This window comes from Abramis brama (assembly GCF_963993115.1).
Source record: "Abramis brama genome assembly, chromosome: 18".
In the NCBI taxonomy this organism is placed as follows: Eukaryota; Metazoa; Chordata; class Actinopteri; order Cypriniformes; family Leuciscidae; genus Abramis; species Abramis brama.
This window is the reverse complement of record NC_139980.1, coordinates 33,358,165-33,374,630: the sequence shown is the minus strand read 5'-3', so window position 1 is coordinate 33,374,630 and position 16,466 is coordinate 33,358,165. Positions and strand designations below refer to the sequence as shown.

At 37.3% G+C, this 16,466-nt stretch overlaps 1 protein-coding gene across 4 annotated transcripts in view; it reads right to left on the bottom strand.

Annotated features, from left to right (window-relative positions):
• The window catches only part of gphnb (gephyrin b), a 95,975-nt gene that overhangs the window by 34,992 nt on the left and 44,517 nt on the right, over positions 1 to 16,466 (bottom strand). For all 4 annotated transcript variants that reach the window (XM_084091182.1, XM_084091183.1, XM_084091184.1 and 1 more), the window contains exons 6-8: positions 15,999 to 16,065; positions 11,948 to 12,220; positions 7,486 to 7,620 (exon numbers count right to left, since the gene is read on the bottom strand). In XM_084091182.1, the coding sequence (XP_083947308.1) occupies positions 7,486 to 7,620; positions 11,948 to 12,220; positions 15,999 to 16,065 (475 nt within the window). The remainder of the gene's footprint in view (positions 1 to 7,485; positions 7,621 to 11,947; positions 12,221 to 15,998; positions 16,066 to 16,466) is intronic.

The window sequence follows — 16,466 nt, the reverse complement described above, 5'->3', positions numbered from 1 at the left end:
AGTCTTTGGTTAGATATCACTGTAGTAATATATATATCTGTATTATGTAACTTGTTGCCTTAATCAAAAATGTTCATTAACTTCAGCATTAAGTGATACTATTTCAAAGTGATTTCCATCATTTTGACTGATAATAAATTGCATTTACCTGTGAAAACAAACCTGGACTGCGTTTCCCAAAAGCATCGTAAGCCTAAGTTGATCGTAAAAACGATCGTACGACTGATCTTAATATTATGGTCTGTTTCCCAAAAGCATCGTAGCTTAAGTAGCACTTGAAAATCTTCGTAGAACTACGAGTGCTCTGGAGTAATCGTACATCCCCAAGTGCATCGTAAGAAGACAGATTTATGATTTACAGATTTATTTGAACTTTATTCAAATGCGATGTGATTATAATATAAGGTTTTGATTGTACTTTATTGTACACTTTATTACTCTTTTTTTGTTGTTGGTTAAATTAATGTATAAATTAAATAATTAAAAAGGTCAGAAAAATAAATAAATAAATAATTTAATCTAATAATTTTAATCAAAATTAAATGAATGAACAAAAAATAAATAAAAGAAATCTTTGTTTCGCTCTATCTCCTCTAAAAGGACATTAAATTCATCTTTTTGAAAGTTATCTTTTTTTTTTTTGTTCAGCCATTTTGTCAGTGCCTGTGTAGGTGCTTTAGGATATAGACTTGTCTTGATTGCTAATTCACAACAGGTGACAATTATTAGGTTAAACTTTCAGAGTACGATTCCATATAAGGTTATATTTCAGCACTTCGCGAATGGACAGCGACTCTTAAGTAGCACGTAGAGCGCATTCTCGCGCGTTCATGTTAAGTGCATTTTTGGGAAACGCTCGTGGAATTGCTGCGAGCGTTCGTAACCTTGCACGTAGAAAGCGCTCTTAAGAGCTAAGATACATCGTTATCGGGAAACCCGGCCCTGGAAAGAGACGTGAGGATTTGAGGAGAATAACGAGAGATTCTTCGTGCGTTCCAGTGAATTATTAATGGAATATATCGTAAAATTAAATTCGGGAGAACAGACCACAAATGTGCAGGATATGTTGTACTTTTTCATACTTTTACAGCGGATTGCAAAGGGAAAAAAGAAAATAATCACGAGGAAAAGAAAGCAGCGACTGAAAAGGGCTCTTGCCATAGATATTCTTATTATAACGTCACGTTAAAATACCAAGTGTTACGTTATTCTCATGATGTCTGAAAATAAATCAGGAAGGAAAATTGACAGCTCATCCAGTCAAACTGACAGATCAGCTTTATTTGTAGGGCAACTTTATGATTTGAATTGATTCGTTCCAGACTTTTTGAATGGAAGTTCCCCAAACCGGAAGTGCCACCCATAATTCAAAACGCAGTAAGGTCGTCAGGAATAAGGTGGATAGATAAATCTTAAATGTAGGGTTGTTTCACTGCTGAAAAGATGAATGTGTATTTAAATTGAGTCATTTATGTAGTAGAAATGTGAAATTATTTTAGAAGTTGATGCCTTCTAGATGGAGAAAAGCCAGAAAATGTATTTTTGGCTCATGTGGATGAAAGACAACAACTCCCAGAATGCACTTGCTTCGCTGCCCTACGAGGCCCAAGCCACGCCTACCGGTTACAGAGGGCAGTATCAGGAGAAATGATACAGCTAGGCTACTAGTCGAGTCGAAACTGAAAAGACGGCGTTTTATCGTGAGATCCCCCTATGGGCGGGTTGAAGACATGCGGGACGAGCTCCTCCTGGAGTCTCTCGCCTCTGGACAAAGAAGCCTCTGATGACGATAAATGATGATTTTTGCGTCATCTGAGGTTTTTTTCCAGACACACAATACAGAAATCTCTCGTCTCAGCGGGACATGAGGGAGGGAAGCACGGCTATTCCAAAATACTATCGGGTTGAGATACAAAGCTTAATGCTAATCGGTGAAGTATCCCTTTAAGGAAAGGAAAGAGCCATTTTTTTTTGAGCATGTGGGAGTCATTTACTAATTTGATGGGCAAATCTGCAGATTGTGTTGGTGCATCATAGTTGCTGTAATATTTTTACTTAGATGTCGTCTTTGTATTATAAAAATGAATAAAACTGTTAAAAATGTAGGGTTAAATATTTTTTCGAGTGCACACAAGGGTGAGTAAATGATAACAGAATATTAATTTTGATCAAATGTCCGGTTCAGTCGCGAGACTCGGATTAGACCCCTCTGAAGGGAGACAATCTGCTCAAGACTGCAAATGCACAGCAAACGCTTTCTGCCGAGCTGTATTTAATAATGCTTTAGTAGGTCCTTCTGTACTGCAGCTATTAGAATCCGCAACTACGAGCCTCATCTGAGCGTCTGTGGACACTACGATGCACTAGAGCAACTTTACAGCATTCATGTCTGTTCATAACACACAATGCTTCAGATATCAGTGCTGGGGCATATTTCAAATCGTCCATTTCTCTTTAAAGATCTTAAAAAATCAGTAAAGAGCAAGCCTCTCCTTTCAGAATTGGGCTAAAAAACCGCATTTGCCCGCCTGTCATAATCAGCTGATTGAGTTTATACAGTCTATAACTCAATATCCTCAAACTAGCGCTGTGGTAAAACTGTGGCAATGTTTTGTAATGATAAAGTCCAGTTGAGCACCTATATATATATATAAAAATCCTAACCATAATATAAATAATTTATTAAAGAATAAATTCAAATTCATCTGAAACTACATTTTAGCCAACACACTGCAGGCATTTGCTAGTCTCAATGCATCAAGTTATTATCTTACAAATTTTTTTTTGGCAGACAACATTTTAAAAGCAGCTTTAGGGAGTTATCAAACATACTCATAATTCTGCCAAACATCTGAAAGAACACATGGTCAGATCTTCTGATGTATATCGCATAATTGTGGGATGAATATCACAGAAGTATGATACAATGAACAAAATATATGAATATTTACACACAGCTGGACAATATTTCATCAGACAAATTGCCAAGAGCAAATACTCATGACTAATTATTAAGCAAAATTTTAAATCTCTATATATCATATCGCCAAAAAACATAACACAAGAAGATAGACAGATGGACTGATGAATGCAGACCTCTAGCAACAAGTTCATTCAAATGTCAGTCATTTTTTCTATGACATTTTCTATCAAATATAGTCAAATACACACATACACACAAAAACATAAAGAGAACCACTCAGCCACTAGATTTAAACACTATTTGACTGATTATTAAACTATCAAATGGATTATAATACTAAACACACGTGTCTTCTGACCAAAAAAACCTCAAATGCCAGAGGAAGAGTGAAGACTTACCATCATCTACTGTACATGAAGACTGAGATCTCTCTCACACACACACTGACACAGACAGGAAGTGTACACACACATATGGATGGAGAGAGGAGGAGGAGGAGGAGGAGGGGAGAGGGAGAGAGCGAGAGAGAGAGAAGGAGAGTGTGAGAGAGAGAGAGAGAGAGAGAGAGAGAGAGGAGCAGCCAAAAATTACAACCTGAAGAAGTAGTGAAGAATGACACACACACACACACACACACACACTACTAAGAGGTCTACTAACTTACAAGTAGTTTATGAAAATGCACAATAACTGAAACTTTATGGTATTCATCAGGACTTGAAGAGACCATATAAACCAACCACAGTTTGAGTGTCATTAATCTGAAATGGATTATAATAATCCATAAACAATATACTAGTAAAGTGCAACATGTGTACACAAATGTCTGCACAGAAAACACAGAAGAAATGACTGCAAATCAAAACTTTGAATATTTTTTGGAACATAACCTGGCAAAACCTTAGAAGTGCTCATAATATCAACCCTTTTAAACACTTCCCAGCAAACTGATTAAAATATGACTGGAGCTTGTAATTTTCACAAGTGCTTTTGTGCATTATGCATCAAATGGATAGTGAAGACAGTGAAAGAACCATTTCATTTTCAGAATTACAAAAAATTACAGATATGTCTGTAAGAATAGGCCAAAACAGAAGCATACGGAGCCTCTAAAGGGACATGGTGAAGGAAAAAAATATGAGATGTAGGAAAAAATATTTGTAAATGCTTTTACATTCTATCGCAAAAACTTTTGCGTTCCGCCGAGAAACTTTGCGTTCGCTCGCTTGCATTTCTCAAGGGTAACGCGAAACATTTGCGAGAGAACGCAAATACATCGACTTATTATTTTATTTTCCTGTCATCTAATCCCCCCCCCCCCCACCATGTCCCTTTAGGGGCTCCGTAGAAACATACACCCATATCTCACCCTAAATGGAAGATTTTAGTATTTGAAATGCATGTAAAATTTCCATCCATTTTGAATTTCACAGTTTTAACGTATAAACTAATAAACTTAATGTGATGCTTATTTGTCAGTCATACATAAATGAAACAGGTACATTTTCACGATGAACAGATTTATGCTGATAAAAGCAATTTGAATAATGTATTTTGATGTGATTATTTAAATAAAATTAAATAGATTGCAAATAGTTAATAATATACCGTGATTTTTTTGAGTGCAGAAATCTTACATGTTTCATTTATGTATGACTAAGATATCTGCATTGCATTAAGTTTCTTAATTTATTTTAAAAATGTGTAATTCAAATAGGTGGAAATCTCATATGCAATTCAAATATGTAAATCATAAACTTAGGCCTAAAGATTTTTCTGAAGGAGTCTCTTTCAAAGCAACTAGTATCTTATATACTAGAAAACTATTTCTGCTCACGAGATCAGATCCCAACAAATCAGGCATCATCTAAAACAGCTTTACGGCACACAGACACATGAAGCTCCTAAACTACAGCAAAACAAAGACCGTGTGGAGTAAAGCAGACCCTGAGCTTCACAATCATCCACTGCAGAATATGATGTTCTTCCTCAGTATTTTGTCTCGTTTCCAGTACAAATAAACACACGCGCACACACACACACACACACACACACACACACACACACACACACACACACACACACACACACACACACACACACACACGCCAAGCAATGTGGATTTATCCTTCATCTGCAGCTGTCAGTGGATTCTCTGCTTCCTTCACCTTAAGGTTTTGACATCTCAAACGTTGGAAACACAAAGTGTAGACACAGTTTAGCACCGAGCAAACCAGGATAAGTGGAGCATTTTAGGCTTTTGCACGGATGCAATATTGGAATCTGATTTTTTTTAAATAATAATTGCACTAAAGTAAAGCATTACATCAACAGCACTTGTGTGGTAATACTTTAAAAACAGTGTAATCGTTGCACAGCGTAAAGTTTAATTAAACTACTGTTCAAAAGGTTTTTTATTAAAACATTTTTTGAAAGCTCACCAAGGCTGCATTTATTTGACCAAAAATACAGTAAAAACAGCAATATTGTGAAATATTATTAACATTCTAAATAGCATTTTCTATGTGAATATATTGTGAAATGTAATTTATTCCTGTGATCAAAGCTGAATTTTCAGCATCATTACTCCAGTCTTCAGTGTCACATGATCCTTCAGAAATCATTCGAAATATGATGATTTGATGATCAAGAAACATTTCTGATTATTATCAATGTTGAAAACAGTTGCATCAAGCCAAATTTACTTGTATAGCAACTTTTCACAATACACATTGTTTCAAAGCAGCTTTGCAGAAAACCTTCTCTGATGTCTATAATGCCTTTACTGCTATTTTTACTGTCAATTTAATGCATCCTTGCTGAAATAAAAGGAAAGAGGGTTTAAATCAATATATTCTTAACGATGAGCAACAATCGTCCAGCGTAATTACTTGCGCATTATAATTAGATGCAGAATTGCATTAGCAGATAGTCACAGGAACTGGTATATGTGTTAGTGGCTCACTGTTATGTAACTGTGTTATATAACGTGTGTGGAGAACTGCCAGAGCCATATCATCATCTGTGTCTGTGTGTGTGTGTGTGTGTGTGTGTGTGTGTGTGTGTGAGAGAGAAAGAGAGAACAGAAGACAGGAAGTGACATCGAGAGACAGAGAGAGTCTCTCAGTATGCTTGTGATCAGGACGGCTATAAATCACTTAAATGATGGTGGTTTATATATAATAATAAATTAATTTGTTGTGCTGTAAGCCTGAGGAAGGTTGAATGAATGATTTGGGTGTGTGAGGCACTATATTTTTTTATTAGCTAATAACATTTTTGTCTGTGTTTGTGACAGAAAGCTATCGAATGGCTTCAGAAGCCTTTGGGCACAGAAGTCATATGGAATGCATTTGTAGTTTTTGGAGCTCAACAGCCTGGGTTTACTACATGCATTCACTGAACAGAAAAGAGCAGCATGAACATCATCACACAGGTTTGCAATGACATGAGGGAATTTTGCATCTCTGTCCAAACTGATACCTGTACACAAACCCTCTCGCTCATATGAGCATAGCACAGTCTCCATGGCAACGCCCGCTCCCATGACAACCATCCATATCCACACAGCAGGGCGAGAAATGATTGTGACATATGAGCTGAGGAACGAGTGTTCATCGCCCGGCTCGGGTGAGAGTCTCGAGACAGATGGGTCGGGGACAGTTGGTCATATTTCAACAGTAGAGCATGGCGCTAGCAACACCGAGGTCATGGGTTCGATTCTTAGGGAATGCATGAGTTGAACAAACAGATTTACAGCTCAAATGCAATGTAAGGCACTTTGGATAAAAGCATCTGCCAAATGCATAAATGCAAATGTGATAAATAAACAGATCATTTTCAACTATTTATCACAAGATAATCACTTTAAAGCATTGATTCTCAGCAAACTTGTGACTTAAAAAAATGACTTAAAATAAGATAAAACCAGCATTAAAATAAGTCAAAGCAACTCAAATAAATTTATTTTAGTTTGCCCCCCTCAACAACTGTTATTTCTTTTGGAAGAACCAGGGTACTTTAAAAAAAACTGGATATATGAGGAAGTCTAATTTTACAAGTGTGATTTCTAGACCTGGAAGAGTCATGTGTCATGACTTGATTATATCATTTGCAGTGTTTCATGGGAGTGGGCGGATAGCTCGAATTGCTATTTTGGCACGTTTTGCTTGTGGCGACTCTCTGATTGGTGTACAGCATCATGGGTAATGTAGTTTTTACTTCCAGAAACTGACTGTTGCACTCTATTGTGAGATATAAATACTATATAAACTCGCAATTGCGAGGAAAAGGGTCTGAATTCTGAAATAAAAAGTCACAATTACCTTTCTTATTTTTTATTCCGTGAATACGAAACAAGCTTCCGTATCATTTTTCGATATCCTAGATATGAAACAGAAACCTGTGAAATCCACACACAGATGGGACTCTGACAGCTCGGAGCATGTGAGGAGTTTTGGGGTGAGGTGAGCGTGGAGTTGGGCAGCAGGGTGAGCGAGGTGGGGAGGCAGACAGGAAGCGAACAGTGCGGGGACAGGAAACAGGAAGTGATGCGCTCTCACCTTGGGTGTGGGACAGGAAGCTGTGGAGAGGCGAGAGGTAGCCTGGGCTCGTGGCGACTCGGACGGCGTGGTGCTCAAAGATGCCGTGTCACGGGGAAGGACCTGGACGCCCCGTGAGATGATGGAGTCGGGAATCTAAGACACGAAGAAGGATGTTTATTATAACCAGAGACCTCTAAACATTTGTTCACTAACTATTAGTGCATTATGCAAATGTAAAAAGTCAAACGTTTGCAATTGAAAGTGTTTATTTATTTTAAACTTGTTGAAACAGAACCTGGGACATGTTTTTGTCAGGTTTCTAATCACATAGTATGTTAGTGCATTCCATACACTGGAAAAAATGTGCCCAAAAGTTCATGGATGACAGTATTTTCAGTGGATTTTGAAGTATGTTTGATGTTTTATATCACCCAAAACCTATTGCTACATGAAAGAAGAGGAGATTGTGAGATGTTTCCCATCAACATTTTTAGTTTTAAGTAGAAAATTGTGTGAAGCTGAATCTGACAATCGAGTTTTTAAATGTATGAACCTAAAAGTAATAATGAATGTTGAGGTAATACATACGTGAACATTTACACACAGTAAAAATGTTTTTTGGAAGTTGTAAATAAAAAAGATCTTTAGAGTACATTTTGCAAGAAAATACTTTAATTAAATTTGCATCTTGCCGTTTCTTTGTAATTATTTGTGAAATTTAGTAATCTCTCTAAAAATAGTTTCAAAGTAAATCCTAGAATAAAAGGAAATAGAAATAAAAATAAAATAGAAATAAAAAGTGCACTTAAGCGTATTAAATGTGCACTTGTAATGTAAACACACTTTAAGTACTTGGTGGTGGGTCGAAAAAGCAATTTGCATTTAATATAAATTTGAATTATAATACATTTTCATTTATTTGCAAATAACATGGAATTAAGTGTCAAAAAACATTACATTCGGATTACATTGAACAATGTTGGTAACCAGACAGTTGATAGCCATTGACTTCCATAGTATTTTTTTTTCCTACTATGGAAGTCAATGGGTGCCGTAAACTGTTTGTTTACCAACATTCCTCAAAATATCTTCTTTTGTGCTCAACAGAAGAAACTCATACAGGTTTGGAAGTACTTTAAAAAAAAAATATGCTAAAGTGTGCTTGTTACAAGAATAGTGTAAGTATGCAAATCAGGACGCAGACTGAAGCATGATTGGCTGAGTTATCTGTCCGTCAGGCTTTGAATGACATGACAAACGGGGTGCACAACAATCAAACAAATGATATGAAGATGATGTACGACATTCACTCACACCTGAGGATGCTGCAGCACACATGAGGATGACACACAGTTTCATGATGGGAATAAGACAAATGGAAAACCTGCAAATGTCCAGCAGAGTCATGTGAGAAATAGGCAACGCAAGGCAAGTTTATTTATATAGCACATGTCATACACTATGGTAATTCAAAGTGCTTTACACAGAAAGGAATTAAAATAATCACAAAATTAAAATCAAGGAAAATTAAAACAATTATAAAAGGAACTAAAAGATGATGCATAGATAAACTTCTCATCTGGCAAAACACCGGTGTATCATATTTTTCACAACTCCCAGTTTTACTCTGAGATTTTCCCATGTGGTGTTCTTTCGGCACGCCTACGAAATCTATTGTACGTCTCCAATAGACCCGATTTTTCCCTAAAATCGGACAGGAGGAGCTCTAGGACAGACTCACGGGGTAACCTCGGGTTCAGTAACCCATCAGTCCGCACCCCACACAACTAGTGTTGCTTTCGTCAACGAAAATTATGACGAAATATTGTCGTCAACGAACCGTTATCACCTGACGAAAACGAGACGAGACTAGACGTAAATGCATGGTCATGTGACGATGACTAAAATACATGTATAATGCAATATCGTTGACGAATAAAAACGAGACTAAATGTGGTTTAAAAAATAAAAACTATGCTAAAATGTCTCTTCATTTTCGTTGACCAAAACGAGACGAGACGAAATGTAACGTCACGACGAATGAGAGAGTTGTGCGTGAACCCATAGCTTTGTCGGCTTTAAATTCTGGATTGCGATCTGGTCACCCGATTATCAGCGAATTTAACCATATATTACTCCATTAGTTATTCTATTAAAATGTCTCATTGATATATTTGACACATTCATAATCATTACTTTTGCTGGTATTGTGACAGCTGTTATGTGCGTTATTGGCAGCGTCTCTTGTTACATGAACACGTCACCGCATCAGCGCCAGAACATGGAGATTTTATTTTAGAGTAGATATAATCGCACAACCTATTCGATATTTTATAATTAAATAAACTAATCGAATATCCAAAAATCGTGACTCATCCCTGCATGGAATATGTTTCTTTTCCCAAATCTTCACTCACGTCACGTCTCACCCATTTTCTAAAGGTATTATAAACGTTTCTTGGTTCGCTTTTAATTAGGCCTATTATATTCGTATTCTTTACTGTGGTAAAGTAGAAAAACGCTGTAGGACAGATAGCCTACATTTGTACTTGCATGTCAAATTCTTTTTAACACAGTTTGTGCTTGTTATATTAGACATTGGGCGCGAGTTTAGTTGTAAAGCGCGTTTGACACGTGTGGGTGATTTTTAGTTTCACTTTCTCTGGCAGCGCAATCTCAAACACAGCCTAAATATCTCGCCCTTGTGGAGGATAAAATTCGCTCTTCAAACCAATTTACATCAAGTAGAAAACACGAAGATATCATAAAGAGATCGATATCTTCGTGTTTTCCTGCTCTTGTCCCACATCCCTCTCAAAGCGCAGAGCGTATCACGCGTCTTTGTGTGGAAATATAAAACGAGTTGTTTTTTTTTAATAACCCCCCAACCACCGCCGGTAGTTGGTCCATTACCGCGGTGGTAAAAAAACCTGCCACCGTCACAGCCCTAAATATAGGCCTACTAAATCGCCTATAATAAGATAGCCTTGTTTGAAATTCTATATTGACTGGGTTAAATAGAATCGCATTACTAAAAAGAGACTAAAATACAATTTTCATTGACTAAAACTAGACTAAAATGTCATCAGTTTTCGTCGACTAAAACTAGACTAAAATGTCATCAGTTTTCGTTGACTAAAACTAGACTAAAATGTCATCAGTTTTCGTCGACTAAAACTTGACTAGACTAAAAAGAGTATGAATGTGACTAAAACTAATAAAAACTAAAATGACAGCCTGACACAAAGACTAGACTAAAACTAAAATTAAAACAGGCCGCCAAAAACAACACTACACACAACCTCGAGTTTAATTACACGTCAAACTCACTACTCCACCACAGACCCAGGCCATCAGCATGGCTTCATCTCTCAATTTCCCCAATTAAGTAATTTATGTTTGTCTCTACATTTGCATAGCATAACTAATTTATGTAAAACTAGGGATGCACCGATACAAACATTTTTGCCGATACCGATAACCGATAATTCTTTATGTTTGAAAGCCGATAACCGATATTTTGGCCGATAAATCTAAATCCAACGTTTTTATCATTTTGAGAGCCTGATTACAAAAACAAAAGTCTCATCATTAAAAGCCATGTCCCAAGCACACAATTATAACGTTCTAATTATAATTTTATGTAGCCGATATGACAGACTTGCGCTGCACATGTTGAATTTAACTCTATTTTCCTTTTTTAAGTGATTCTAATCATCTTTCAAGCAATTCAAACCCATCATGTTGAACAGTGCGCATCTGAAGTGTCTCAGCTGAAGGAAATAATACATTATTTATCGGCTTTAATATATCGATCAACTTTTCTTGTCGGGCCGATAATGATAACATTAAAAATGAACATATATCGGCCGATACCGATATGATGACCGATATATAGTGCATCCCAATGTAAAACTACATTATAGTGTCAGTACCAAAAAATGTGACGCTTTGAGCGGAATCATAAACACCTCTGATTGGCCATTGTGTTCACGAGCTCATTGGATATGTCTGTGATTGGCTACAATGATCAGCGCACGGGAGCGTTTGAGAGCACACGGAAGTTTTTGGAAGTGTTTTGAAAGCACAAGCAGGACCGATCCACTGATAGACGCCTGCTTTCAAACGCTCACGTATGTATCTGTGTTTGTTTTTTAAGCGCTGATCATTGTAGCCAATCACAGACATATTTGATGAGCGCGTGAACACAACGGCCAATCAGAGGGGTTTACGATTCCGCTCAACAGCGCTCAAACCGTCACATTTTTTAAATTTCAGTATCGACTTGGTACCGAAGTCAGTACTTTTGACAACACTAGCCGTTTTGTCAGCTTGACTTGTCCTGATTCTTTTCGATATTTAAGCATCAAAATGCCACATCTAGTCTGGGTGCGAAGATAAACTCAAATCTGATTTTGTGCCTAATTTTGATATATCGTGCATCGCTATGTAAAACGACATTATATGCGCACAGGATTACCTTGGCAGCGATGGATGCAGCAGTGATGTGCGAGGAGGAGCTGTCCTCAGTGGAGGCCACACCGCTGTCCTTCTTCTCCTCCTCCTCTTCCTCACACTGAACGCCCTTGTCCTCGGTCTGCCGGTGCGGGCTGCTGCCTGGCAGCGGGGACAGAGGCGGAGGGGGCGAGGGCAGGTCCTCCAGCTCATTCGGCACCTCCTTCACTTTGACCACGGCTTCTCGGAGCAGGTCAATGGCGTGCGGGAGAGCGGGAAGGATGAACTGGAAGCATTCCTGCAGGACACACACACAAAGAAATATAAAACAAAGAGCTTTGTGCATTTCCGTGCTAGGGCCCTATCAAACATTCAATGCAGCGCCAGGCGCGACGCAAGTGTTTTTTGCTAGTTTCAGCCTGACGCAATTTTCATTTTCACGTCCTGCGTTAAAATAGCAAATGCATTTGCACCCATTAGCGCAACTGGCTTTCACTTTAACAGTGCTGCTGATAAATGAAGATAGATGCTACATACAATCTTAAATTCAAAATGAAATCAAAATGATTATTATTATTTATTTTTTTTGAATATTGCATTTTTATTCATTACAAATAGATGATTTATCCTCTTGTGATGGACGTAGGCCAGTAAGAGCTGTGCGAGTAAACCTCGCTCCCCTGATCTAGTGGTCCCCGAGACCCCGGTTCAAATCCCGCTCAGGGATGTGTTTCCCGTAAAACGGTGAGTCACAACTGTTTCCCGAAACCGTATTGTCGCAAATTGGTCGTTCAACCACATTGGCTAATGACATCACGCACGTGGTGGAGTAATAACTTCTTTTAATGAATCTGTTTGAGATCAAATTAATGCTAGATGTTTTGCTATAAGACATGGCATCTGAGGACAATTTTTTTTTTTTTCAGATATTTTGTTTTATTTCCAGATTCGATCATAAGCTCGTTCTTCCGTACTAGAGCACGTTCGCACATGCGCACTCTTCAAAAACGGTGCTTTAAATCTCTTGACAAACTAAAAGACATAAATAACATTTGTATGTATTCTAAATAAAAGATACAGATTGCACTGAATGTCAGCTTGCTTATTTTGCTCAAGATAAGGATTTATTGAGTCCACATGTCATGCAAACAAGAAACTACTCATCTAACCACAGGTCGATTCTGTCGTTCCAAACACACACTTTGCGATGCTGTTTGCTAATGTTCGTTGGAACGATGGTTTCAGGAAACACCGACTCGTTGAACTATCCTGATAACAACGGAACTTGCGAACATAGTTGGCTAACAAAGCTTTTGGGAAACGCACCCCTGAGCGGGTCGAGTAGGACCGTTTACATGTGCACATCATTCTTTTTCAATTTTTAAATTCATGCTCTCTCATAATCTTTAATCAAAATATCTTCCCCTCCCATCTCTTCTCTTCTCTGACGATGAGGGGTGGGGCAACCTGTCACTCACATGAGATCCACCAATAGCAAACCTCAACCATCCAATCATTCCCCAAGGACAAAATCAAGTCCCGCCCACATTTGTTCTTGTTCTAGAAGCTGTTTCACTCGGATATACATCATAATAGGCAAGAAAAGACTTCCGTTTCATGACAACTTTAATATCACATTCCTGCAACGATGACAGAATATTTACTCGCAATTAATGTCCTGCAGCAAAACACGCTGACAATTGCGTTTTAGACCACACATGGAATGGCAATTGAGCGGTGATAATAAAAGGATTGTGCCAGAAGAATAGTATGAAGTCTCTTGATATCATATTGGTGAGCTTTTATGATTTACACACGCGCAGCAAAATGATTTAAGCTTTTTCAGATGTTTCAGTGTGGACGAGAAACTTTTGGAAAACGCTTAAAAACGCTAGTGAACGGAGAGCGCTTTGAAGAGAAAACGCTGAACTCAAATATATCCAGATTAATGTGGACATAGTCTCAGAAAAACAGTCAACTAGTCTCCCCTATAGTTCATATTCAGTAGTTGGCTAAATGCTGGTACAGCACCTAAGAATATTAATTATGTTAAATTATACAAATATACTTTATGTATTTAATGTCACTTTATTAACCAATGTCTTTGCAGCTGACCTTCGATGATCTAATCCAACTATACTAATGAGCAAAAATGATTTCAGTCGAACATCACATTTGTGCTTCATTTAGTTGTTTTTATTGCTGAAGTTAGAGTGTTGAACTTTCTTCTCCTGCGTCCTATTCTTCTGCGATCCAGAATGGCAGAACAGCTGAAAGGTTTGTTTGAGCAGCACTATGGAAGAAAGATAATGACAAAATGTATTTGAAGCAAAAAAGCATGTTTAATGGCACTAATTTAATTACATTAAAGGGATGGTTCGGAGTAAAATCAACCTAGGGTCCTTTGCACCATGACCTCGAGCCAAAACGAGCTTTAAATGTTTATTTAAATAACTCTTGCCTGACGGCTCATGCTACTGCTAACCCGGATGTCGAGGTCACTTCCGTGATTTAGGAAAAGCATGTAAAAGTCCTGGCAGAAAGCAATGCATAAGGATGTAGTGTAACGACGAATTATAAAGTGTTGACAACTTAGTGTTAACTAATAATTGTTGCAAACTGGTACTACCAACAAAATATTAGTGCATTCCTGGAACTGCGAGTCGTTACACTACATCCTTATGCATCGCTTTCTGCCGGGACTTTTACGTGCTTTTCCCAAACCACTGAAGTGACGTTGACGTCCGGGTTAGCGGTAGCATTAGCCATCAGGCAAGTGTTATTTAAATAAACTCCTGATGTACTTACAAACTTTCAATGCCTCGTTTTATGAGTACAGAACCTATTTGTACTACTGTAGAAGTTTGGTGCCATTCTGGGCATTATTAGTGGGGTAATTTACGAGATACATCCTTGGATCCATTAGCGCCTGCACTAAGCCATTCGGCTGATATCTCTAAATAAGCTCTAACTTTAATAATGTTCAACCAAAGGAAAAAAGGCTTCTGGGGGGGGTGTTTGGCTCGAGGTCATGGTGCAAAGGACCCTAGGTTGATTTTACTCCGAACCATCCTTTTAACAGTACTTGAATTTTAGTGCTATAAATCAGTTTTTGAGAATGAATGACTCTCTCTACCCGTTGCTTTGGTCTTCGTCATCACCCGCTTGCACCACCTTCTGGTGAGTCAACTAACAGCAGATGGAGATTACGCATCGGTACTCTACTGCTATTCCTGCAGTTCCCGGATGTGCAATGTTGAATATTCTGCCGAATTTGAACCACTGAATTTATGGAAGCAAATATGTAAAGTGAAATGAAATGGACAGAAAATTGCCTGTCGAATATTAAAGGTTGTATTTTTAAACAGACTGAATATTTTGGAAGTGACATCTGGAAGGTGAATATGGATTATTGAATTTTTAATAATAATAATGAAAATGTGATATGTTTTGAATTGAAATATTCACATTCACTTTTTTTTTTCAAACACATTTTTCATTAATTAACTTCCATACTGAGCCCTCTACTGTATAGTTAAAATACAAACAAGAAAAAGTAATGCAAAAGTAACGTTACACATTACTTTCCATAAAAAGTAACTAAGTAACTCAAATAGTTAGGGAGTAACGCAATATTCTAACGCATTACTTTTAAAAGTAATATCCTTAACACTGAGAATCACTAACCAAAAAGAACCATGTTTTTGGACATTAACCATGGAAGTACATTTTTGTATGGGATAAACCAGTATTCTTCTTCTTCTATTATATTATAGGTAATTTACAGCAAACTTTATTTTATATTTTATTAATCTCCGTGGTTTCTCATAAATTGGACAAGCAATGAAAAAGACATAACCCTTAAACTATTCTGGAATGATCCAAAAGGGGCTCTATAATTATTCATGTTTATCTCTATTTCCAGCACCCATTAATGTAGGCCTATATTTTATTGAGACCACAAGCAGTTTTGCCTTTGCTAGTGGAGAACACACTTTTCATTAAGAACTAGACCAGTATTGAGACATATGACAATATTATTAAGCACACTCTTAGTGAAAGGAAAATATTCTTACCTGTGAACCTTTTTTACTGCCCGGCAAATTTATGATGAGAGTTTTCCCCCGGATACCACACACGGGTCTGTGCACACAATTCAAGACAATTCAGAAGAAGCTGATTATTCATTCTCATATACACACACTATTTTTGCTAAAAAAAAAATTATTCAGCAAGGATGCATTGAATTGAGTTAATACATTTATAATGTCACAAAAGATTCTATTTCAAGTAAATGCTGTTTTTGTTTTACTGGATTCATTAAATAAATCCTGAAAATAATGTATCATAGTTATCACAAAAAAAATGAATCAGGTGTTTTCAATATTGATAATAATCAGAAATGTTTCTTGAGCAGCAAATCATCATGTTAGAATGATTTCTGAAGGATCATGTGACACTGAAGACTGGAGTAATGATGCTGAAAATTCAGCTTTAATCACAGGAATAAATTACAGTTTACAATATATTCACATAGAAAAGAG